This window comes from Scyliorhinus torazame, chromosome 2 (genome assembly GCF_047496885.1).
Source record: "Scyliorhinus torazame isolate Kashiwa2021f chromosome 2, sScyTor2.1, whole genome shotgun sequence".
Classification (NCBI taxonomy): Eukaryota; Metazoa; Chordata; class Chondrichthyes; order Carcharhiniformes; family Scyliorhinidae; genus Scyliorhinus; species Scyliorhinus torazame.
The window spans coordinates 11403230-11430063 of NC_092708.1; the positions used below are offsets into that span (position 1 = coordinate 11403230).

The following is a 26834-nucleotide window of genomic DNA, read 5'->3' on the forward strand; positions in this document are numbered from 1 at the left end:
CTCCAGCCGGGTGGGAGTATCGTCGGGGCGCCACACGAATCGCGGCACACTACCCCAACCCCCGTACGCGATTCTCCCCCCCCCCCCCTCAAAACCAGCGCCGTGTGAATCGCGCCGGGTCGCTCGGAGAATCGCCGCAAACGGTGAGCGGCGATTCTGCGGCCCGGATGAGGTCGAGCAGCCGCGCGTAAACTGCCCAGTCCCGGGAGAAACGTGCAGACTCCGCACAGAGACCCAAGCCAGGAATCAAACTCGGGTCCCTGGCGCTGTGAAACAAGAGTCACGGAAGGCGATGTGCGCATTTGAACGCGCTCAACCTTGGTGTAAATATCAGTTCCTTTGCACAAATTAACGAGACTGAACCCTGTTCTACTCTCTTTCTCTTTGCGGCCAATAGCTGAAGACCTCAATGGGGAAAGGACGAGCTTTCATCCGATATTGTCTGGTTCAACAACAACTGGCGGAATCACTGCAACTCTGTTTCCTCAATCAGGAGGTGGCCAGGTAAGGGGAAGGTCCTTTACATAGCCGGGTGGGAATGGGCGGGGTTCAATAAAAGGAGGTTTAACACAAAAATAATCCTCCGACATCTACAGGACACAGTGCAGCTGGTGTCAGATTGCAACCCGATCTCAATTCACTGCAACCAGTGTCAGAGAATCCCACACTGTCCCTATCACCAATCCCGCACTGTCCCCATTCCTAATCCCTCACTGTCCCTATTCCCAATCCCTCACTGTCCCTATTCCCAATCCCGCACTGTCCCTATCACCAATCCCGCACTGTCCATTTACCCAATCCCTCATTGACCCTATTCCCAATCCCTCACTGTCCCTATTCCCAATCCCTCATTGACCCCATTCCCAATCCCGCATTGTCCCCATTCCTAATCCCTCACTGTCCCTATTCCCAATCCCTCACTGTCCCTATTCCCAATCCCTCACTGTCCCCATTCCTAATCCCTCACTGTCCCAGTTCCCAATCCCGCACTGTCCCTGTTCCCAATCCCTCACTGTCACTATTCCCAATCCCTCACTGTCCCCATTCCTAATCCCTCACTGTCCCTATTTCCAATCCCTCACTGTCCCCATTCCTAATCCCTCACTGTCCCTATTCCCAATCCCTCATTGTCCCCATTCCTAATCCCTCACTGTCCCTGTTCCCAATCCCGCACTGTCCCTATTCCCAATCCCTCACTGTCCCCATTCCCAATCCCTCACTGTCCCTATTCCCAATCCCGCACTGTCCCTATTCCCAATCCCTCACTGTCCCTATTCCCAATCCCTCACTGTCCCCAATTCCTAACTGTCCCAATTCCCAATCCCGCACTTTCCCTATTCCCAATCCCTCACTGTCCCTATTCCCAATCCCTCACCGACCCTATTCCTAATCCCGCACTATCCCTGTTCCCAATCCCTCACTGTTGTTATTCCCAATTCCTAACTGTCCCAATTCCCAATCCCTCACTGTCCCTATTCCCATTCCATCACTCACCCTCTTTCCAATCTCTCACTGTCCCTATTCCCAATCCCTCACTCTCCCTATTCCCAATCCCGCACTGTCCCTATTCCCAATCCCTCATTGTCCCTATTGCCAATCCCACACTGTCCCCAAACCCTCACTGTCCTTATTCCCAATCCCTCAATGTCCCCAATCCCCCACTGTCCCTTTTCCCAATCCCCCACTGTCCCCAATCCCTCACTATCACTATTCCCAATTCCGCACTGTCCCTATACCCAATACCGCACTGTCCCTATTCCCAATCCCTCACTCTCCCTATTCCCAATTCCGCATTGTCCCTATTCCCAATCCCGCACTGTCCCCAATTCCTAACTGTCCCAATTCCCAATCCCGCACAGTCCATATACCCAATCCCTCATTGACCCTATTCCCAATCCCTCACTGTCCCTATTCCAAATCCCTCATTGACCCCATTCCCAATCCCACATTGTCCCCATTCCCAATCCCTCACTGTCCCTATTCCCAATCCCTCACTGTCCCTATTCCCAATCCCGCACTGTCCCCATTCCTAATCCCTCACTGTACCTGTTCCCAATCCCGCACTGTCCCTATTCCCAATCCCGCACTGTCCCTGTTCCCAATCCCTCACTGTCGCTATTCCCAATCCCTCACTGTCCCCATTCCTAATCCCTCACTGTCCCTATTTCCAATCCCTCACTGTCCCCATTCCTAATCCCTCACTGTCCCTATTCCCAATCCCTCATTGTCCCCATTCCTAATCCCTCACTGTCCCTGTTCCCAATCCCGCACTGTCCCTATTCCCAATCCCTCACTGTCCCCATTCCCAATCCCTCACTGTCCCTATTCCCAATCCCGCACTGTCCCTATTCCCAATCCCTCACTGTCCCTATTCCCAATCCCTCACTGTCCCCAATTCCTAACTGTCCCAATTCCCAATCCCGCACTTTCCCTATTCCCAATCCCTCACTGTCCCTATTCCCAATCCCTCACCGACCCTATTCCTAATCCCGCACTATCCCTGTTCCCAATCCCTCACTGTTGTTATTCCCAATTCCGCACTGTCCCTATTCCCAATCCCTCACTGTCCCTATTCCCATTCCATCACTCACCCTCTTTCCAATCTCTCACTGTCCCTATTCCCAATCCCTCACTCTCCCTATTCCCAATACCGCACTGTCCCTATTCCCAATCGCTCATTGTCCCTATTGCCAATCCCACACTGTCCCCAAACCCTCACTGTCCTTATTCCCAATCCCTCAATGTCCCCAATCCCTCACTGTCCCTTTTCCCAATCCCCCACTGTCCCCAATCCCTCACTATCACTATTCCCAATTCCGCACTGTCCCTATACCCAATACCGCACTGTCCCTATTCCCAATCCCTCACTGTCCCTATTCCCAATCCCTCACTCTCCCTATTCCCAATTCCGCATTGTCCCTATTCCCAATCCCGCACTGTCACTATTCCCAATCCCTCACTGTCCTTATTCCCAATCCTGCACTGTCCCTATTCCCAATCCCTCACTGTCCCTATTCCCAATCCCTCACTGTCCCCAATTCCTAACTGTCCCAATTCCCAATCCCTCACTGTCCCTATTCCCATTCCATCACTCACCCTCTTTCCAATCTCTCACTGACCCTATTCCCAATCCTCACTCTCCCTATTCCCAATCCCGCACTGTCCCTATTCTCAATCCCTCACTGTTCCTATTCCTAATCCCTCTCTAGCACTATTCCCAATCCAGCACTGTCCCTATTCCCAATCCCTCACAGTCCCTATTCCCAATCCTTCACTCTCCCTCTTCCCAATCCTGCACAATCCCTATTCCCAATCCCTCACTCTCCCTAGTCCCAATCCCGCACTGTCCCTATTCCCAATCCCTCACTCTCCCTATTCCCAATCCGCACTGTCCCTATTCCCAATCCTGCACAATCCCTATTCCCAATCCCTCACTCTCCCTATTCCCAATCCCGCACTGTCCCTATTCCCAATCCCTCACTCTCCCTATTCCCAATCCGCACTGTCCCTATTCCCAATCCTGCACTGTCCCTATTCCCAATCCATCACTGTCCCCAATCCCTCACTGTCCCTATTCCCAATCCCACACTGTCCCTATTCCCAATCCCTCACTGTCCCTATTACCAATCCCTCACTGTCCATAATCCCAATCTCTCACTGTCCCTATTCCCAATCCCGCACTGTCCCTATTCCCAATCCCTCACTCTCCCTATTCCCAATCCAGCACTGTCCCTATTCCCAATCCCTCACAGTTCCTATTCCCAATCCCTCACTGTCCCTATTCCCAATCCCTCACTGTCCCTATTCTCAATCCCTCACTGTCCCTATTCCTAATCCCTCTCTAGCACTATTCCCAATCCAGCACTGTCCCTATTCCCAATCCCTCACAGTCCCTATTCCCAATCCTTCACTCTCCCTCTTCCCAATCCTGCACAATCCCTATTCCCAATCCCTCACTCTCCCTATTCCCAATCCCTCACTGTCCCCAATGCCTCAAAGAACAAAGAACAAAGAAATGTACAGCACAGGAACAGGCCCTTCGGCCCTCCAAGCCCGTTCCGACCATGCTGCCTGACTAAACTACAATCTTCTACACTTCCTGGGTCCGTATCCCTCTATTCCCATCCTATTCATGTATTTGTCAAAATGCCCCTTAAATGTCACTATCGTCACTGCTTCCACCACCTCCTCTGGTAGTGAGTTCCAGGCACCCACTACCCCCTGTGTAAAAAAAACTTGCCTCGTATATCTTCTCTAAACCTTGCCCCTCTCACCTAAACCTATGCCCCCTAGTAATTGGCCCCTCTACCCTGGGGAAAAGCCTCTGACTATCCACTCTGTCTATGCCCCTCATAATTTTGTAGACCTCTATCAGGTCACCCCTAAACCTCCTTCGTTCCAGTGAGAACAAACCGAGTTTATTCAACCGCTCCTCATAGCTAATGCCCTCCACACCAGGCAACATTCTGGTAAATCTCTTCTGTACCCTCTCTAAAGCCTCCACATCCTTCTGGTAGTGTGGCGACCAGAATTGAACACTATACTCCAAGTGTGGCCTACCTAAGGTTCTATACTGCTGCAACATGACTTGTCAATTCTTATACTCAATGCCCCGGCCAATGAAGGCAAGCATGCCGTATGCCTTCTTGACTACCTTCTCCACCTGTGTTGCCCCTTTCAGTGACCTGTGGACCTGTACACTTAGATCTCTCTGACTTTCAATACTTTTGAGGGTTCTACCATTCACTGTATATTCCCTACCTACATTAGACCTTCCAAAATGCATTACCTCACATTTGTCCCGATTAAACTCCATCTGCCATGCCTTGTCAAAGGCCTTACTGAAGTCCATATAGACAACATCCACTGCCCTACCTGCATCAATCATCTTTGTGACCTGCTCGAAAAACTCTATCAAGTTAGTGAGACAAAACCTCCCCTTCACAAAACCATGCTGCCTCTCACTAATATGTCCATTTGCTTCCAAATGGGAGTAGATCCTGTCTCGAAGAATTCTCTCCAGCAATTTCCCTACCACTGACGTAAGGCTCACCGGCCTGTCATTCCCTGGATTATCCTTGCTACCCTTCTTAAACAGAGGAACAACATTGGCTATTCTCCAGTCCTCCGGGACATCACCTGAAGACAGTGAGCATCCAAAGATTTCTGTCAAGGCCTCAGCAATTTCCTCTCTAGCCTCCTTCAGTATTCTGGGGTAGATCCCATCAGACCCTGGGGACTTATCTACCTTAATATTTTTCAAGACGCCCAACACCTCGTCACTTTGGATCTCAATCTACACACCCTTCTCCAGACTCAAAACCTACCAATTCCTTCTCTTTGGTGAATACTGATGCAAAGTATTCATTTAGTACCTCGCCCATTTCCTCTGGCTCCACACATAGATTCCCTTGCCTATCCTTCAGTGGGCCAACCCTTTCCCTGGCTACCCTCTTGCTTTTTATGTACATGTAAAAAGCCTTGGGATTTTCCTTAACCCTATTTACCAATGACTTTTCGTGACCCCCTTCTAGCCCTCCTGACTCCTTGCTTAAGTTCCTTCCTACTTTGCAGAAGGAGGCCATTCGGCCCATCGAGTCTGCACCGGCTCTTGGAAAGAGCACCTTACCCAAGGTCCACACCTCCACCCTATCCCCATAACCCAGTAACCCCACCCAACACTAAGGGCAATTTATCACGGCCAATCCACCTAACCTGCACATCTTTGGACTGTGGGAGGAAACCGGAGCACCCGGAGGAAACCCACGCACACACGGGGAGGACGTGCAGACTCCGCACAGACAGTGACCCAAGCCGGAATCGAACCTGGGACCCTGGAGCTGTGAAGCAATTGTGCTATCCACTTGTGCTGCCATGCTGCCCTTATATTTCCTTACATTCCACACAGGTTTCGTCTGTTCCCAGCCTTTTAGCCCTGACAAGTGCCTCCTTTTTCTTTTTGATGAGGCCTACAATATCTCTCGTTATCCAAAGTTCCCGAAAATTGCCGTATTTATCCTTCTTCCTTACAGGAACATGCCGGTCCTGAATTCCTTTCAACTGACACTTGAAAGCCACCCACATGTCAGATGTTGATTTGCCCTCAAACATTCGCCCCCAATCTAGGTTCTTCAGTTCCCGCCTAATATTGTTATAATTAGCCTTCCCCCAATTTAGCACATTCACCCTAGGACCACTCTTATCCTTGTCCACCAGCACTTTAAAACTTACTGAATTGTGGTCACTGTTCCCGAAATGCTCCCCTACTGAAACTTCTACCACCTGGCCGGGCTCATTCCCCAATACCAGGTCCAGTACCGCCTCTTCCCTAGTTGGACTGTCTACATATTGTTTTAAGAAGCCCTCCTTGATGCTCCTTACAAACTCTGCCCCGTCTAAGCCCCTGGCACTAAGTGAGTCCCAGTCAATATTGGGGAAGTTGAAGTCTCCCATCACCACAACCGTGTTGTTTTTACTCTTTTCCAAAATCTGTCTCCCTATCTGCTCCTCTACCTCCCGCTGGCTGTTGGGAGGCCTGTAGTAAACCCCCAACATTGTGACTGCACCCTTCTTATTCCTGATCTCTACCCATATAGCCTCACTGCCCTCTGAGGTGTCCTCACGTAGTACAGCTGAGATATCCTCCCTAACCAGTAGCGCAACTCCGCCACCCCTTTTACACCCCCCTCTATCCCGCCTGAAACATCTAAATCCTGGAACATTTAGCTGCCAATCCTGCCCTTCCCTCAATCAGGTCTCTGTAATGGCAACAACATCATAGTTCCAAGTACTAATCCAAGCTCTAAGTTTATCTGCCTTACCCGTAATACCTCTTGCATTAAAACATATGCACTTCAGGCCACCAGACCCGCTGTGTTCAGCAACTTCTCCCTGTCTGCTCTGCCTCAGAGCCATACTGTCCCTATTCCCTAGTTCTCCCTCAATCCTCTCACCTTCTGACCTATTGCTCCCGTGCCCACCCCCCTGCCATACTAGTTTAAACCCTCCCGTATGACACTAGCAAACCTCGCGGCCAGGATATTTATGCCTCTCCAGTTTAGATGCAACCCGTCCTTCTTATATATGTCACACCTGCCCCGGAAGAGCTCCCAGTGGTCCAGTTAATGGAAACCCTCCCTCCTACACCAGCTATTTAGCCATGTGTTTAGCTGCTCTATCTTCCTATTTCTAGCCTCACTGGCACGTGGCACAGGGAGTAATCCCGAGATTACAACCCTAGAGGTCCTGTCTTTTAACTTTCTGCCTAGCTCCCTGAACACCTGCTGCAGGACCTCATGCCCCTTCCTGCCTATGTCGTTAGTACCAATATGTACAACGACCTCTGCCTGTTTGCCCTCCCCCTTCATAGAACATAGAACATAGAACAATACAGCGCAGTACAGGCCCTTCAGCCCACGATGTTGCACCGAAACAAAAGCCATCTAACCTACACTATGCCATTATCATCCATATGTTTATCCAATAAACTTTTAAATGCCCTCAATGTTGGCGAGTTCACTACTGTAGCAGGTAGGGCATTCCACGGCCTCACTACTCTATGCGTAAAGAACCTACCTCTGACCTCTGTCCTATATCTATTACCTCTCAGTTTAAAGTTATGTCCACTCGTGCCAGCCATTTCCATCCGCGGGAGAAGGCTCTCACTGCCCACCCTATCCAACCCTCTGATCATTTTGTATGCCTCTATTAAGTCTCCTCTTAACCTTCTTCTCTCCAACGAAAACAACCTCAACTCCATCAGCCTTTCCTCATAAGATTTTCCCTCCATACCAGGCAACATCCTGGTAAATCTCCTTTGCACCCGCTCCAAAGCCTCCACGTCCTTCCGATAATGCGGTGACCAGAACTGTACGCAATACTCCAAATGCGGCCGTACCAGAGTTCTGTACAGCTGCAACATGACCTCCCGACTCCGGAACTCAATCCCTCTACCAAAAAAGGCCAACACTCCATAGGCCTCCTTCACAACCCTATCAACCTGGGTGGCAACTTTGTACATGGACACCTAGATCCCTCTGCTCATCCACACTTTCAAGAACTTTACCATTAGCCAAATATTCCGCATTCCTGTTATTCCTTCCAAAGTGAATTACCTCACACATCTCTACATTAAACTCCATTTGCCACCTCTCAGCCCAGCTCTGCAGCTTATCTATATCCCTCTGTAACCTGCTACATCCTTCCACACTATCGACAACACCACCGACTTTAGTATCGTCTGCAAATTTACTCACCCACCCTTCTGCGCCTTCCTCTAGGTCATTGATAAAAATGACAAACAGCAACGGCCCCAGAACAGATCCTTGTGGTACTCCACTTGTGACTGTACTCCATTCTGAACATTTCCCATCAACCACCACCCTCTGTCTTCTTTCAGCTAGCCAATTCCTGATCCACATCTCTAAATCACCCTCAATCCCCAGCCTCCATATTTTCTGCAATAGCCTACCGTGGGGAACCTTATCAAACGCTTTGCTGAAATCCATATACACCACATCAACTGCTCTACCCTCATCTACCTGTTCAGTCACCTTCTCAAAGAACTCGATAAGGTTTGTGAGGCATGACCTACCCTTCACAAAGCCATGCTGACTATCCATGATCATATTATTCCTATCTAGATGATTATAAATCTTGTCTCTTATAATCCCCTCCAAGACTTTACCCACTACAGACGTGAGGCTCACCGGTCTATAGTTGCCGGGGTTGTCTCTGCTCCCCTTTTTGAACAAAGGGACCACATTTGCTGTCCTCCAGTCCTCTGGCACTATTCCTGTAGCCAATGATGACATAAAAATCAAAGCCAAAGGTCCAGCAATCTCTTCCCTGGCCTCCCAGAGAATCCTAGGATAAATCCCATCAGGTCCCGGGGACTTATCTATTTTAAGCTTGTCCAGAATTGCCAACACCTCTTCCCTACGTACCTCAATGCCATCTATTCTAACAGCCTGGGTCTCAGCATTCTCCTCCACAACATTATCTTTTTCCTGAGTGAATACTGACGAAAAATATTCATTTAGTATCTCGCCTATCTCTTCAGACTCCACACACAATTTCCCAACCCTGTCCTTGACTGGTCCTACTCTTTCCCTAGTCATTCACTTATTCCTGACATACCTATAGAAAGCTTTTGGGTTTTCCTTGATCCTTCCTGCCAAATACTTCTCATGTCCCCTCCTTGCTCGTCTTAGCTCTCTCTTTAGATCCTTCCTCGCTACCTTGTAACTATCCATCGCCCCACCTGAAACTTCACACCTCATCTTCACATAGGCCTCCTTCTTTCTCTTAACAAGAGATTCCACTTCCTTGGTAAACCACGGTTCCCTCGCTCGATGCCTTCCTCCCTGCCTGACCGGTACATACTTATCAAGAACACGCAGTAGCTTATCCTTGAACAAGCTCCACTTATCCAGTGTGCCCAACACTTGCAGCCTACTTCTCCAGCTTATCCCCCCCCAAGTCACGTCTAATGGCATCATAATTGCCCTTCCCCCAGCTATAACTCTTGCCCTGCGGTGTATACTTATCCCTTTCCATCATTAACGTAAACGTCACCGAATTGTGGTCCCTGTCCCCAAAGTGCTCTCCTACCTCCAAATCCAACACCTGGCCTGGTTCATTACCCAAAACCAAATCCAACGTGGCCTCGCCTCTTGTTGGCCTGTCAACATATTGTTTCAGGAAACCCTCCTGCACACACTGTACAAAAAACGACCCATCTATTGTACTCGAACTATATCTTTTCCAGTCAATATTTGGAAAGTTAAAGTCTCCCATAATAACTACCCTGTTACTTTCGCTCTTATCCAGAATCATCTTCGCCATCTTTTCCTCTACATCCCTAGAACTATTAGGAGGCCTATAAAAAACTCCCAACAGGGTGACCTCTCCTTTCCTGTTTCTAACTTCAGCCCATACTACCTCGGAAGAAGAGTCCCCATCTAGCATCCTCTCCGCCACCGTAATACTGCTCTTGACTAGCAGCGCCACACCTCCCCCTCTTTTGCCTCCTTCTCTGAGCTTACTAAAACACCTAAACCCCGGAACCTGCAACATCCATTCCTGTCCCTGCTCTATCCATGTCTCCGAAATGGCCACAACATCGAAGTCCCAGGTACCAACCCATGCTGCCAGTTCCCCTACCTTGTTTCGTATACTCCTGGCATTGAAGTAGACACACTTCAAACCACCTACCTGAACACTGGCCCCCTCCTGCGACGTCAAATCTGTGCTCCTGACCTCTATACTCTCATTCTCCCTTACCCTAAAACTACAATCCAGGTTCCCATGCCCCTGCTGCATTAGTTTAAACCCCCCCAAAGAGCACTAACAAATCTCCCCCCCAGGATATTTGTGCCCCTCAGGTTCAGATGTAGACCATCCTGTCTGTAGAGGTCCCACCTTCCCCAGAAAGAGCCCCAGTTATCCAAAAATCTGAATCCCTCCCGCCTGCACCATCCCTGTAGCCCCGTGTTTAAATGCGCTCTCTCCCTATTCCTCATCTCACTATCACGTGGCACGGGCAACAACCCAGAGATAACAACTCTGTTTGTTCTAGTTCTGAGCTTCCATCCTAGCTCCCTGAAAGCCTGCCTGAAATCCTTGTCCCCTTTCCTACCTATGTCATTAGTGCCAATGTGGACCACGACTTGGGGCTGCTCCCCCTCCCCCCTAAGGACCCGGAAAACACGATCCGAGACATCACGTACCCTTGCACCTGGGAGGCAACATACCAAACGTGAGTCTCTCACGCTCCCACAAAATCTCCTATCTGTGCCCCTGACTATAGAGTCCCCAATTACTAATGCTCTGCTCCTCTCCCCCCTTCCCTTCTGAGCAACAGGGACAGACTCCGTGCCAGAGGCCCGTACCCCATGGCTTACCCCTGGCAAGTCATCCCCCCCACAAGTATCCAAAGCGGTATGCTTATTTCTCAGGGGAACGACCGCAGGGGATCCCTGCACTGACTGCTTTTTCCCAGTCCCTCTTACAGTTACCCACCTATCTCCAATCTTTGGTGTAACTAATTCCCTGAAGCTGCTATCTATGACCCCTTCTGCCTCCCGAATGATCCGAAGTTCTTCCAACTCCAGCTCCAGTTCCCTAACTCGGTCTTGGAGGAGCTGGAGATGGCAGCACTTCCTGCAGGTAAAATCAGCAGGGACACTAACGGCATCCCTCACCTCAAACATCCTGCAGGAGGAACATTGCACTCCCTTCCCTGCCATTCCTCTAACTTTCTACCAAGATCTGGCTAACAACTAAATTAAATTTTTTATAAAAATTAATAATAATATAATAATAAAATATGGGACTTACCTCAGACCAATGGGTTTTATTATTAGGTTAGAGGAGGAGGGTGGGTGGGAGACACGACACGTGTAGTGTCTCGGGTTTCCTCTCCACCAGAATTTATTGGTGAGGGTCTTCCCAGACGTCCGCGGGTCGACTTCCTGTTCCCGCCTAAAACACTAATTTTAGGGTGCCCTCTACCCGTTCGGAGACATCCTGGACCCTGGCACCAGGGAGGCAACATACCATCCTGGACTGTCCCTATTCCAATCCCTCACTGTCCCTATTCCCAATCCCACACTATCCCTATTCCTAATCCCTCAGGATCCCAGTCTGATGTTGAGCCTCTGGAACAGGGTTACCCGGAGCTGACCGAGACGATCGGGAGCGGCCGGGACATTCAGAGGGAGATGCCAGCCTCACTCCAGCAGCTCCATGGCCGATTGGAGGAGTCCCAGAGGCTACGCCGCTGTAGTTGGCGCCAGCAATGGGTGGCACCGCGGCCAGCACTGCCAGGGTGGCGACCGCAGTGTAGAGCCTGGTGCACGATGGTGGCACCATGAGTGAAGGTGTCCAAGGCGTTGCGCAGTCGGCCATGGCTGTGGGTCTGGGCAGAATGTCCGACTCGCTGGGGGACGTACCAGGCTGAGGTTCTGTGGGAGATGTCCCGCTCTGAGATGGGAATGGCCGTGACGCTGCGGAGCTTGACCCAGTCACTGAGGACCATCGCCGAGGGCGTCGACACGATGGTGCAGACCATGGGGAGCCGCCAGGGCTGGCAGAGACAGACGATGCAGGGGCAGCCGGGGCTCGAACCAGCTGCCTCTCCATCCCGAGGTGAACGCAGGGACCCTATGGGCACCGAGCGGGAGGAGGGGGCTCTGAGTGCCATCTCGGACCTGTCCAAAGGAATGGCGACAGTGGCCAGAATCTTCCCCGAGTTCCACCCCTCTGATGAGGCCGCGTCTCGGGGTCAGCACACGGGACAGCTGTACATGTGCCATTAACAAATGCACCGGGGCCCTCTGTCCTCAGAGCCCACAGAGGACGCCCGCCAGGGTCATTGAAGGCTACTGGATGAGGTAAGCAGCTGGTTGCCTCCACCTGAGATGTGCATCCTGGGGAGACACCTGGACGTCGTGGTAGAGCTATAGAGTAATTGAGTAATAGAACATTACAGCGCAGTACAGGCCCTTCGGCCCTCGGTGTTGCGCCGACCTGTGAAACCACTCTAAAGCCCATCTACACTATTCCCTTATCGTCCATATGTCTATCCAATGTCCATTTGAATGTCCTTAGTGTTGGCGAGTCCACTACTGTTGCAGGCAGGGCATTCCACGCCCTTACTACTCTCTGAGTAAAGAACCTACCTCTGACATCTGTCCTATATCTATCACCCCTCAATTTAAAACGATGTCCTCTCGTGCTAGACATCGCCATCCGAGGAAAAAGGCTCTCACTGTCCACCCTATCCAATCCTCTGATCATCGAGTATGCCTCAATTAAGTCACCTCTTAACCTTCTTCTCTCTAACGAAAACAGCCTCAAGTCCCTCAGCCTTTCCTCATAAGATCTTCCCTCCATACCAGGCAACATTCTGGTAAATCTCCTCTGCACCCTTTCCAATGCTTCCACATCCTTCCTATAATGCGGCGACCAGAATTGCACGCAATACTCCAAATGCGGCCGCACCAGAGTTTTGTACAGCTGTAACATGACCTCATGGCTCCGAAACTCAATCTCTCTTCCAATAAAAGCTAACACACCGTACGCCTTCTTAACAACCCTTTCAACCTGGGTGGCAACTTTCAGGGATCTATATACATGGACACCGAGATCTCTCTGCTCATCCACACTACCAAGAATCTTACCATTAGCCCAGTACTCAGTCTTCCAGTTATTCCTTCCAAAATGAATCACCTCACACTTTTCTGCATTAAACTCCATTTGCCACCTCTCAGCCCAGCGCTGCAGCTTATCTATGTCACTCTGTAACTTGTAACATCCTTCCGCACTGTCCACAACTCCACCGACTTTAGTGTCATCTGCAAATTTACTCACCCATCCTTCTACGCCCTCCTCCAGGTCATTTATAAAAATGACTGGATCAGTCTAGATGCATCTTAAATGATGCTATCGTGCCCGCCTCTACCACCTCCGCTGGCAAAGCGTTCCAGGCACCCACCACCCTCTGCATAAAGAACTTTCCACGCACATCTCCCTTAAACATTCCCCCTCTCACCTTGAACTCGTGACCCCTAGTAATTGAGTCCCCCACTGTGGGGAAAAAGCTTGTTGCTATCCACCCTGTCTATACCTCTCATGATTTTGTAGACCTTATTGAGGTCCCTCCTCAACCTCCGTCTTTCTAATGAAAATAATCCTAATCTACTCAACCTCTCTTCATAGCTAGCGCCCTCCATACCAGGCAACATCCTGGTGAACCTCCTCTGCACCCTCTCTAAAGCATCCACATCCTTCTGGTAATGTGGCGACCAGAACTGCACGCAGTATTCCAAATGTGGCCTAACCAAAGTCTTATACAACTGTAACATGACCTGCCGACTCTTGTACTCAATACCCCGTCCGATGAAGGCAAGCATGCTGTATGCCTTCTTGACCACTCTGTCGACCTGCGCAGCCACCTTCAGGGTACAATGGATTCACTAGGTTAATCCCAGATCTGAAGAGATTGGATTACGAGGAGAGGTTGAGTAGACTGGGACTGTATTCGTTGGAATTTAGAAGGATGTGGGGGGGATCTTATAGAAATGTATAAAATTATGAAGGGAATAGATAGGATAGATGTGGGCAGGTTGTTTCCACTGGCGGGTGAAAGCAGAACTAGGGGGCATAGCCTCAAAATAAGGGGAAGTGGATTTAGGACTGAGTTTAGGAGAAACTTCTTCACACAAAGTGTTGTGAATCTATGGAATTCCTTGCCCAGTGTAGCAGTAGAGGCTCCTTCATTAAATGTTTTTAAGATAAAGATAGATAGTTTTTTGAAGAATAACGAGATTAAGGGTTATGGTTTTCGGGCCGGAAAGTGGAGCTGAGTCCACAAAAGATCAGCCATGATCTCACTGAATGGTGGAGCAGGCTCGAGGGGCCAGATGGCCGACTCCTGCTCCTAGTTCTTATGTTCTTATGAACACCCAGATCTCTCTGTACAACAATTTTCCCCAGGGCGTTTTCATTTACCGTATAGTTCGCTCTTGAATTGGATCTTCCAAAATGCATCATCCCGCATTTGCCTGGATTGAACTCCATCTGCCATTTCTCCGCCCAACTCTCCAATCGATCTATATTCTGCTGTATTCTCGGACAGTCCCCTTCACTATCTGCTACTCCACCAATCTGAGTGTCATCTGTAAACTTGGGGAGAATCCTGCCCAAGAAATAGCAAAGGGAAGAAGTACTTGGTCGGAGCAATCTATAGGTCCCCAAACAGTAGTTCCACAGCGGGGCACAGAATAAACCAGGAAATACTGGGGGCTTGCAAGAAAGGTACGGCAATAATCATGGGTGATTTTAATATGCAAATAGACTGGAAGAATCAAATTGGCAATGGGCAGCCTGGAGCATTGAATGGATCAGAGATTGTTTCCTGGAACACTATGTTGGGGAACCAAACAGGGAGGAGGCGACTCTGGATTTGGGATTGTGTGATGAGGAGCGATTAATTAATGACCTCATAGTAGGATCTGGATTTGTTTATTGTCACGTGTACCGAGGTACAGTGAAAAGTATTGTTCTGCGAGCAGCTCGACTCAAGGATCCACTAGGGAGTAGTGACCATAGTGCGGTAGAATTCAAAGTTTGGGGGGGGGGAAAGTGGAGTCCCACACTAGTGTTCTGGAATTAAACAAAGGAAATGACGTAGGCTTGAGGACAGATCTGGCCCGTCCAGACTGGGCAGGAAGGCTGAAAGGGAGGACAGCGGCAGTTGTTTAAGGAGATACTCAATTCCTCACAACTAAAATCTATCCCAGTGAGGAAGAAAGATGGGAAGAGGGGAAAAAAACACCCATGGCTAAACAAGGAAGTTAAGGGCTATAGAAAGATAAAAATTACGGTGTATCATATTGCAAAGGCCAGTGGCAGGCTGGAAGATTGGGAAACTTTCAAACATGAACAAAGTGTGGCTAAAAAAGTAACAAAAAGAGCGGAGGTAAATCACGAAGGAAAGCTCGTGCAAAATATCAAAAGGGACAGTAAAAACTGAGATAAGTACAAATAAGGGAAGAGAATCACTGAAGTGAATGTTGGTCACTTGGAAGGTGAAGCTGCTGAGTTAATTGTGGGGAACACAGAAATAGCAAAGATGCTAAATCAGTATGTTGCCTCAGTTTTCACGGTGGAGGAGACTGGTACCATTCCTATCGGAACGGGAAATTCAGAGGGAATAGAAAGGGAGGAACTTGGAACAATTAGAATCAATGGGCAAACGGTACTCAACAAACTCTTGGGATTGAGGGCAGACAGGTCCCCAGGGCCGGATGGCCAACATCCTAGGGTATTAAAGGAAGTGGCAGTGGAGTTAGTGGATCCGTTGGTTATAATATTCCAAAATTCCCTGAACATGGGAAAGGTTCCAGTGGATTGGAAAATGCGAATGTAACGCCCCTACTCAAAAAGGGAGGGAGGCAGAATGTGGGAAATTGCAGGTCAGTTTAACATCTGTTATAATTGTTAGAATCAATTATCAAGGACGTAATATCAGGACATTCGGACTTTATGAGAATAAATCATAAGACCACAAGACACAGGAGCCGAATTAGGCCACTCGGCCCATCGAGTCTGCTCCACCATTCAATCATGGCTGATATTTTCTCATCCCCATTCTCCTGCTTCTCCCCATAACCCCTGATCCCCTTATTAATCAAGAACCTATCGATCTCTATTTTAAAGACACTCAGCGATTTGGCTCCACAGCCTTCTGCGGCAAAGAGTTCCATTTCCCTGGCCCTCCACTGTTGCCAATAATGTTGGTGTTTTCCGGCCCCTCCCAGCAGCGTCGCCAATACTGTGGGTATTTCTATTTATCTTAGTGAACCACAAGCCTTCCCTTATATCGATCAAATGACCACACAACAGGTTAGTTTGTTCAAAAGATGGTTTATTTACATACACGAGAGTTATCTCAACATGCAAACACAATGTCTACTATGAGTTAAACTACACCTATCAGCTACAATAACCGATACTTAACTTCAGGGTGACCGGCACTGTGCAAATGGATAAGGCCTTTATCTGGATTTCACTTGGCTGGTTCGAAGAAAGTGGCTCTGTCTCTGCTGGGCTCACCCATCAGGTAGCGATCATTGGTCTTGAACTTGGCTGGCTGTTCCTGCTGCAATTGGGTGGCCCAGGCCGGATCCAAAAGAGACAGAACACATGGCTGTGTCCTCTTTTATCCCTCTGGGATTTTGCGCTCTTTGGGGTGGTCCTTAATCTTGGACCCAATAGTTCGACAGGGCTCTGATCACTGTCTTCGATTTTGGCCAATAAAGGGGCGGGTGCCTTGGTTGCTGGGTGGGTCCTTAGCGGTCATTGACCTTGGCAGTTGTGCTCTCTGAGTAAGGGGAGTGGCGCCGATCAGTCTGTGGCTGTACCGGTTGCGTGATTGGAGTTCTATAGTCCTGGGAAAATGGGCCATTAAAATGCAAACGAGCGGGGGTTTCGATCAGGTCTGGTTACCTGTGTTTCAGATACACATAGGCTCTGTATCTGTCTGAGTCCTGGATTAGCCATAATTCCCATGGTCCTTTGCAGGTGGCCATCTTAGATGACTACAACACTCATCCCTAGAGCATCTCGACAACAAGGACTCCTACACCAGACTCCTTTTTATTGACTCCAGCTCCGCCTTCAACACCCTAATCCCAGCCAAGCTCATATCAAAGCTCCAAAACCTAGGACTTGGCTCCTCACTCTGCAACTGGATCCTCGGCTTTCTAACCCACAGACCACAATCAGTAAGAATGAACAACAACACCTCCTCCACAATAGTCCTCAATACCGGGGCCCCACAAGGCTGTGTACTTAGCCCCCTACTCTACTTCCTGTACACACACGACTGCTTGGCACAATTTGGTTCCAACTCCATCTCCAAGTTTGCTGACGATGCGACCATAGCGGGCCGGTACTTAATGATCTGTTGAACTGCTCGCAGAAAAATACTTTTCACTGTACCTCGGTACACGTCACAATAAACAAATCCATCCAGATTCACCACCTTCTGGCTGAAGAAATTCCTCCTCATCTCTGTTTTAAAGGATCGTCCCTTTAGTCTGAGATGGTGTCCTCAGCTTCTAGATTTTCCTACAAGTGGAAACATCCTCTCCACGTCCACTCTATCCAGGCCTCGCAGTATCCTGTAAGTTTCAATAAAATCCCCCCTCATCCTACTAAACTCCAACGAGTACAGACCCAGAGTCCTCAACCGTTCCTCATACGACAAGTTCTTCATTCCAGGGATCATTCTTGTGAACCTCCTCTGGACCCTTTCCAAGGCCAGCACATCCTTCCTTAGATACGGGGCCCAAAAGTGCTCCAAATGGGGTCTGACCAGAGCCTTATACAGCCTCAGTGGTACATCCCTGGTCTTGTATTCTAGCCCTCTCGACATGAATGCTAACATTGCATTTGTCTTCTTAACTGCCGACTGAACCTGCACATTAACCTTAAGAGAATCGTGAACAAGGACTCCCAAGTCCCTTTGTGCTTCAGATTTCCTCAGCATCTCCCCATTTAGAAAATAGTCTATACCTAAATTCCTCCTTCCAAAGTGCATAACCTCACACTTTTCCACACTGTATTCCATCTGCCACTACATTGCCCACTCTCCTAGCTTGTCCAAGTCCTTCTGCAGCCCCCTTGCTTCCTCAATACTACCTGTCCCTCTACAGGTTGCAAACTTAGCAACAGTGCCTTCAGTTCCTTCCTCCAGATGGTTAATGTATATTGTGAAAAGTTGTGGTCCCAGCACCGACCCCTGAGGCACACTACTAGTCATCGGCTGCCATCCTGAAAAAGACCCCTTTACCCCCACTCTCTGCCTTCTGCCAGTCAGCCAATCCTCGATCCATGCCAGGATCTTACCCTGAACACCATGGGCTCTTAACTTATTTAACAGTCTCCTATGCGGCACCTTGTCAAAGGCCTTCTGGAAATCTAAATAAATCATGTCCATAAGACCATAAGACCATAAGACATGGACCATAATACCATAAGTCCACTGGTTCTCCTTTGTCTAACTTCCTTGTTACAAGCTGGCGCCGGAGCGAGGCGACTCACTGCGAGCTCTCCCAAACAGATCCACTTTTTACTTAACCTATACTCATTCTAATCTTTTAAAAATTAACTCTAAAACTAACATTATTACTAACCTCTCTCCCCACTCTGCAACTGGATCCTCGATTTTCTGACCAACAGACCACAATCAGTAAGAATGAACAACAACACCTCCTCCACAATAGTCCTCAACACCGGGGCCCCGCAAGGCTGCGTACTTAGCCCCCTACTCTACTCCCAGTACACACACGACTGCGTGGCAAAACCTGGTTCCAACTCCATCTACAAGTTTGCTGACGATACAACCATAGTGGGCCGGATCTCGAATAACGACGAGTCAGAATACAGGAGGAAGATTGAGAACCTAGTGGAGTGGTGTAGCGACAACAATCTCTCCCTCAATGCCAGCAAAACTAAAGAGCTGGTCATTGACTTCAGGAAGCAAAGTACTGTACACACCCCTGTCAGCATCAATGTGGCAGAGGTGGAGATGGTTAGCAGTTTCAAATTCCTAGGGGTACACATCTCCAAAAATCTGTCCTGGTCCACCCACGTCGACGCTACCACCAAGAAAGCACAACAGCGCCTATACTTCCTCAGGAAACTAAGGAAGTTCAGCATGTCCACATTGACTCTTACCAACTTTTACAGATGCACCATAGAAAGCATCCTATCGGGCTGCATCACAGCCTGGTATGGCAACTGCTCGGCCCAGGACCGCAAGAAACTTCAGAGAGTCGTGAACACCGCCCAGTCCATCACACGAACCTGCCTCCCATCCATTGACTCCATCTACACCTCCCGCTGCCTGGGGAAAGCGGGCAGCATAATCAAAGATCCCTCCCACCCGGTTTACTCACTCTTCCAACGTCTTCCATCGGGCAGGAGATACAGAAGTCTGAGAACACGCACGAACAGACTCAAAAACAGCTTCTTCCCCACTGTCACCAGACTCCTAAACGACCCTCTTATGGACTGACCTCATTAACACTACACCCTGTATGCTTCACCCGATGACAGTGCTTGTGTAGTTACATTGTTTCTGTTGTGTTGCCCTATTATGTATTTTCTTTTATTCCCTTTTCTTCTCATGTACTTAATGATCTGTTGAGCTGCTCACAGAAAAATACTTTTCACTGTACCTCGGTACACGTGACAATAAACAAACCCAATCCAATCCAATCCAACCTCCTCAAAGAACTCGAACAGATTTGTCAGACACGACCTCCCCTTGACGAAGCCGTGCTGACTCAGTCCTATTTTACCATGCACTTCCAAGTACTCCGCGATCTCATCTTTAATAACAGACTCTAAAATCTTACCAATGACCGAAGTCAGGCTAACCGGCCTATAATTTCCCGTCTTCTGCCTCCCTCCCTTCTTAAACTGCGGTGTTACATTAGCCACCTTCCAGTCCTCTGGGACCCTTCCTGCCTCCAGTGATTCCTGAAAGATTCCTGAAAGAAAGGGGCTGGTTTAGCACAGTGGGCTAAACAGCTGGCTTGTAATGCAGAACAAAGCCAGCAGCGCGGGTTCAATTCCCGTATCAGCCTCCCCGAACAGGCGCCGGAATGTGGCGACTAGGGGTTTTTCACAGTAATTTCATTGAAGCCTACTTGTGACAATAAGCGATTATTACTATTATTAAGATCATCACCAATGCCTCCACAATCTCCTCAGCTATCTCTTTTAGGACCCTGGGGTGTAGTCCATCCGGTCCAGGTGACTTATCCACCTTCAGACCTTTCAGTTTCCCCAGCACCTTCTCCTTAGTCATGGTCACTGCACTCCCCTCTGCCCCCTGGTTCTCCTGGAGCTCTGGCATCCCACTGGGGTCTTTCCCCGTGAAGACTGATGCAAAGTAACTATTCAGTTCATCTGTCATTTCTTTGTTTCCTATTATTACTTCTCCAGCCACATTGTCCAGTGGCTCAATGTCTATCTTTGCTTCTCCCTTACCTTTTATATATTGAAAAAATCTCTTCCTATCTACTTTTATATTACTAGCTAGCTTGCACTCATACTTCATCTTCTCCCACCTTATTGCTTTTTTAGTTGTCCTCTGCTCGCTTATAAAGGCTTGTGAATCCTCTGGCTTCCCACTAATTCTCGCCACTTTGTATGCTTTTTCTTTAACTTTTATGCTGTCCTTGACACCCCTCATCAGCCATGGATGCCTTGTCCTCCCCTTTGCATGTTTCCTCCTCCTTGGGATGAATTTCTGTTGTGCCTGCTGAATAACTGAATGTTAATTCTTTGAGGAAGTGACAAAGTTAATTGATGAGGGAAGGGCTGTATATGTCATATACATGGACTTCAGTAAGGCGTTTGATAAAGTTTCCCCTGGCAGATTGATGGAAAAAGTGAAGTCGTATGGGGTTCAGGGTGTACTAGCTAGATGGATAAAGAACTGGCTGGGCAACAGGAGACAGAGAGTAGTGGTGGAAGGGAGTGTCTCAAAATGGAGAAAGGTGACTAGTGGTGTTCCACAGGGATCCGTGCTCGGACCACTGTTGTTTGTGATATACATAAATGATCTGGACGAAGGTATAGGTGGTCTGATTAGCAAGTTGGCAGATGATACTAAGATTGGTGGAGTTGCAGATAGCGAGGAGGACTGTCAGAGAATACAGCAAAATATAAATAGATTGGAGAGTTGGGCAGAGAAATGGCAGATGGAGTTCAATCCAGGCAAATACGAGGTGATGCATTTTGGAAGACCTAATTCAAGAGCGGACTATACGGTCAATGGAAGAGTCCTGGGGAAAATTGATGTACAGAGAGATCTGGGAGTTCAGGTCCATTGTACCCTGAAGGTGGCAACACAGGTCGATAGAGTGGTCAAGAAGACATACAGCATGCTTGCCTTCATCGGATGGGGTATTGAGTACAAGAGTCGGCAGGTCATGTTACAGTTGTATAGGACTTTGGTTAGGCCACATTTGGAATACTGCGTGCAGTTCTGGTCGCCACATTACCAGAAGGGTGTGGATGCTTTAGAGAGGGTGCAGAGGAGGTTCACCAGGATGTTGCCTGGTATGGAGGGTGCTACCTATGAAGAAAGGTTGAGTAGATGAGGATTGTCTTCATTGGAAAGATGGAGATTGAGGGGGGACCTGATTGAGATCTACAAAATTATGAGAGGTATGGACAGGGTGGATAGCAACAAGCTTTTTCCAAGAGTGGGGGTGTCGATTACAAGGGGTCACGATTTCAAGGTGAGAGGGGGAAGTTTAAGGGAGATGTGCGTGGAAAGTTTTTTACGCAGAGGGTGGTGGGTGCCTGGAACGCTTTGCCAGCGGAGGTGGTAGAGGCGGGCACGATCGCATCATTCAAGATGCATCTGGACAGATATATGAACGGGCGGGGAACAGAGGGAAGTAGATCCTTGGAAAATAGGTGACAGGTTTAGATAAAGGATCTGGATCGGCGCAGGCTGGGAGGGCCGAAGGGCCTGTTCCTGTGCTGTAATTTTCTTTGTTCTTTGTTCTTTGTAACCCCAAAAAACTCCTGCCATTGCTGTTCCACTGTCTTCCCTGCTCGGCTCCTTTTCCAATCAACTCTGGCCAGCTCCTCCCTCATGTCTTTGTAGTTACCCTTATTTAATTGTAATACCGTTACATCTGATTGCAGCTTCTCCCTCAAACTGCAGGGTAAATTCTATCATAGTGTGGTCACTGCTCCCTAAGGGTTCCTTCACCTTAAGTTCAATTCTGGTCACCACACTGCCAGAAGGATGTGGAGGCTTTAGAGAGGGTGCAGAACAGATTTACCAGGATGTTGCCTGGTATGGAGGGCATTAGCTATGAGGAGCGGTTGAATAAACGCGGTTTGTTCTCACTGGAACGAGGGAGGTTGAGGGGCGACCTGATAGAGGTATACAAAATTATGAAGGGCATAGACAGAGTGGATAGTCAGAGGCTTTTCCCCAGGGTAGAGGGGTCAATTACTAGGGGGCATAGGTTTAAGGTGCGAGGGGCAAGGTTTAGAGTAGATGTAGGAGGCAAGTTTTTTACACAGAGGGTAGTGGGTGCCTGGAACTCGCTAACGGAGGAGGTGGTGGAATCAGGGACATTTAAGGGGCATCTTGACAAATACATGAATGGGATGGGAATGGAAGGATACGGGCAGCACGGTAGCATTGTGGATAGCACAATTGCTTCACAGCTCCAGGTTCCCGGGTTCGATTCTGGCTTGGGTCACTGTCTGTGCGGAGTCTGCACATCCTCCCTGTGTGTGCGTGGGTTTCCTCCGGGTGCTCCGGTTTCCTCCCACAGTCCAAAGATGTGCAGGTTAGGTGGATTGGCCGTGCTAAATTGCCCATAGTGTCCAAAATTGCCCTTAGTGTTGGGTGAGGTTACTGGGTTATGGGGATAGGGTGGAGGTGTTGACCTTGGGTAGGGTGCTCTTTCCAAGAGCTGGTGCAGACGCGATGGGCCGAATGGCCTCCTTCTGCACTGTAAATTCTATGATAATCTATGAAACAGATTTTGTGAGTGCAGATCGTTTTAGTTTAGGCAGGTACCATGGTCGGCGCAGGCTGGGAGGGCCGAAGGGCCTGTTCCTGTGCTGTATTGTTCTTTGTTCTTTCAAGGGGTCAGCATGGTGGTGCAGTGGTTAGCACTGCTGCCTCACGGCGCCGAGGTCCCAGTTTCGATCCCGGCTCTGGGTCACTGTCCGTGTGGAGCTTGCACATTCTCCTCGTGTCTGTGTGGGTCTCACCCCCACAACCCAAAGATAAGCAGGGTAGGTAGATTGGCCGCGCTAAATTGCCACTTAGTTGGAAAAGAAAGAATTGGGTATTCTAAATTAAAAACAAAAAAGGGATCTCTCTGTTGCCGGTGACAGCGCCCGCAGGGTTCCCGATGGCGTGGGGCAGCTTCAATGGGAAATACCTCTGACAAGCAGCGGGAAGAGAGAACCCCCCCCCCCCCCGCAATCAGCGAACAGCGGGAAACAGGCGACTGTGGAATGGGAGAATCCAGCCCGAGGTTTACCATTGTGAAGAACATGGACAGTAGACACATGGCAACAGAACCACCAAGTTCCCCATCCTGCCTCGCCGCTCCTTACTGTCGCTGGGCCAAACCCCTGCGACCCCCTCCCTAACAGCACTCTGGGTGTACCTGCACCACATGGACAGCGGCCATTCAATAAGGCGGCTGACCACCTCCTTCTCAAGGGTCATGAGAAATGGGAAACAAATGCTGCCCTGACCAGCGACCCCCACATCCCGTGAAGGAATACGTATCCCGGCCTCCATACACCCAGGGCACCTGGCATTGCTGGTGACAGCTGAGGAAGGTTTCCCAGACAGCCTGAGTCAGATTAATCAGGTTGAAGTGTTTGAGCACCAGACACCAAGAGCTGGCACAGTCTGATAGACTATATTGGGCAGGATTCTCCCGTTCTGGGGCTATGTCTTCACGCTGGCGTGGGAACGGTGGATTTTACTCAGGAAAACTGGCGCAAAACGGCCACTTCCCCGTGTTGCTGGGGGTTAGCAGGACGGCAGCGTAGACCACCCGGCTCGAGCTGCCGATACATCCTGGACAACTGCCGGGACAATGGCTGCGCACAGCGACCTGCAGCGACCGCGCAGTGCTTCGTGGCGGAGGCCGCTAGCGGACCCGGCCTGAAAAATAGTCCCCCCCCTTCGGCCAGCTCACAGTGCCACTGCCCTGAAAATGCCCCCCTCCCCCCCGACTGTGGCGGCACTGGACTGAGTCCGCAGCCGCCACGCCGTGTTCCGTGGATAAGACCACACGTGTCCCACGCCGTCGGGAACTCGGCCGGTCGGGGGCGGAGCATCGGGGGGAGGGCCCCAGGCAATGTCCTGAGACCATCGGTACGGAGTTCGCCGTGCCCGGGAGGGGGCGAAGCATCGGGGGGCGGGCCCCAGGCAATGTCCTGTTCGCCATGCCCGGGAGGGGGCGAAGCATCCGGGGGGGCGGGCACAAGGCAATGTCCTGAGACCATCGGTACGGAGTTCGCCGTGCCCAGGAGGGGGCGAAGCATCGGGGGGCGGGCCCCAGGCAATGTCCTGTTCGCCGTGCCCGGGAGGGGGCGAAGCATCGGGGGGGCGGGCCCCAGGCAATGTCCTGTTCGCCGTGCCCGGGAGGGGGCGAAGCATCGGGGGGCGGGCCCCAGGCAATGTCCTGTTCGCCGTGCCCGGGAGGGGGCGAAGCATCGGGGGGTGGGCCCCAGGCAATGTCCTGTTCGCCGTGCCCGGGAGGGGGCGAAGCATCGGGGGGCGGGCCCCAGGCAATGTCCTGTTCGCCGTGCCCGGGAGGGGGCGAAGCATCGGGGGGCGGGCCCCAGGCAATGTCCTGTTCGCCGTGCCCGGGAGGGGGCGAAGCATCGGGGGGCGGGCCCCAGGCAATGTCCTGTTCGCCGTGCCCGGGAGGGGGCGAAGCTTCGGGGGGCGGGCCCCAGGCAATGTCCTGTTCGCCGTGCCCGGGAGGGGGCGAAGCATCGGGGGGCAGGCCCCAGGCAATGTCCTGTTCGCCGTGCCCGGGAGGGGGCGAAGCGAAGCAAAAGCGGTGCCGCCCCGATTCGGTCATAAACTTGGATTCTCCGGGCGTTCACCGAACGAGATTTCGGCGTCGGCGAACGGAGAATCCAGCCCCACGTGGTAATCTGTCCCGTCATTAGTCTGACACGTACTGACACGGGCTGACATGTACTGACACGTACTGACACGGACTGACACGGACTGACATGTACTGACATGTACTGACACGTACTGACATGGACTGACATGTGCTGACATGTACTGACACGTGCTGACACGGACTGACATGGACTGACACATACTGACATGGACTGACATGGACTGACATGTGCTGGCACGGACTGACATGGACTGACACGGACTGACAGGTACTGACATGGACTGACACATACTGACATGGACTGACACATACTGACATGGACTGACATGGACTGACATGGACTGACACGGACTGACACGGACTGACATGGACTGACACATACTGACATGGACTGACACATACTGACATGGACTGACATGGACTGACATGGACTGACACGGACTGACATGTACTGACATGGACTGACATGGACTGACAGGTACTGACATGGACTGACATGGACTGACACGTGCTGGCACGGACTGACATGGACTGACATGGACTGACACGGACTGACATGTACTGACACGGACTGACATGGACTGACACGTAGTGACATGGACTGACACGTGCTGGCACGGACTGACATGGACTGACACGGACTGACACGGACTGACATGTACTGACATGGACTGACATGTACTGACATGTACTGAAACGGACTGACACGGACTGATATGTACTGACACGGACTGACATATACTGACATGTACTGACACGTGCTGACACGGACTGACATGTGCTGACACATACTGACATGTGCTGACACATGCTGACATGCACTGCCATGGACTAACATGTACTGACACGTAGAGACAAACACTGAAACGTACTGATATGTGCTCACATGGACTGACATGAACTGACACATACAGACACATACTGACATGTACTGATACGTACTAACACGTGCTGACATGTACTGACACGTACAGACATGTACTGACACATACAGACACATACTGACACGTACTGACATGTACTGCATTGGCTGCTCTTTTTCAGTAACTGGTATTACGCCAGGAACCCCTTCCTGTCAGAGAGGCTCAGATCGGACATCACAGAGCAGCTGTACTCCCTGAACGGAATCAACTTTGACCTGGCTTTGGAGGGTGTTGACCTAGACACAGCGTGGCCGCTGGGCAGCTGGTAAGGAGGCAACGTTTTGTCACTGGGATACAGTTCCACACACACTGACTCTCACTGGGGTACAGTTCCACACACACTGACTCTCACTGGGATACAGTTCCACACACACTGACTCTCACTGGGATACAGTTCCACACACACTGACTCTCACTGGGATACATTTCCACACACACTGACTCTCACTGGGATACAGTTCCACACACACTGACTCTCACTGGGACACAGTTCCACACACACTGACTCTCACTCTGATACAGTTCCATACACACTGACTCTCACTGGGGTACAGTCCCACACACACTGACTCTCACTGGGATACATTTCCACACACACTGACTCTCACTGGGATACATTTCCACACACACTGACTCTCACTGGGATACAGTTCCACACACACTGTCTCTCACTGGGATACAGTTCCAC

At 50.1% G+C, this 26834-nt stretch overlaps 1 protein-coding gene across 2 annotated transcripts in view; it reads left to right on the forward strand.

The window, feature by feature from the left end:
* The window catches only part of LOC140385970 (uncharacterized), a 105757-nt gene that overhangs the window by 29646 nt on the left and 49277 nt on the right, over window positions 1-26834 (forward strand). For both annotated transcript variants that reach the window (XM_072468621.1, XM_072468616.1), the window contains exons 5-6: window positions 398-504; window positions 26268-26411. In XM_072468621.1, the coding sequence (XP_072324722.1) occupies window positions 398-504; window positions 26268-26411 (251 nt within the window). The remainder of the gene's footprint in view (window positions 1-397; window positions 505-26267; window positions 26412-26834) is intronic.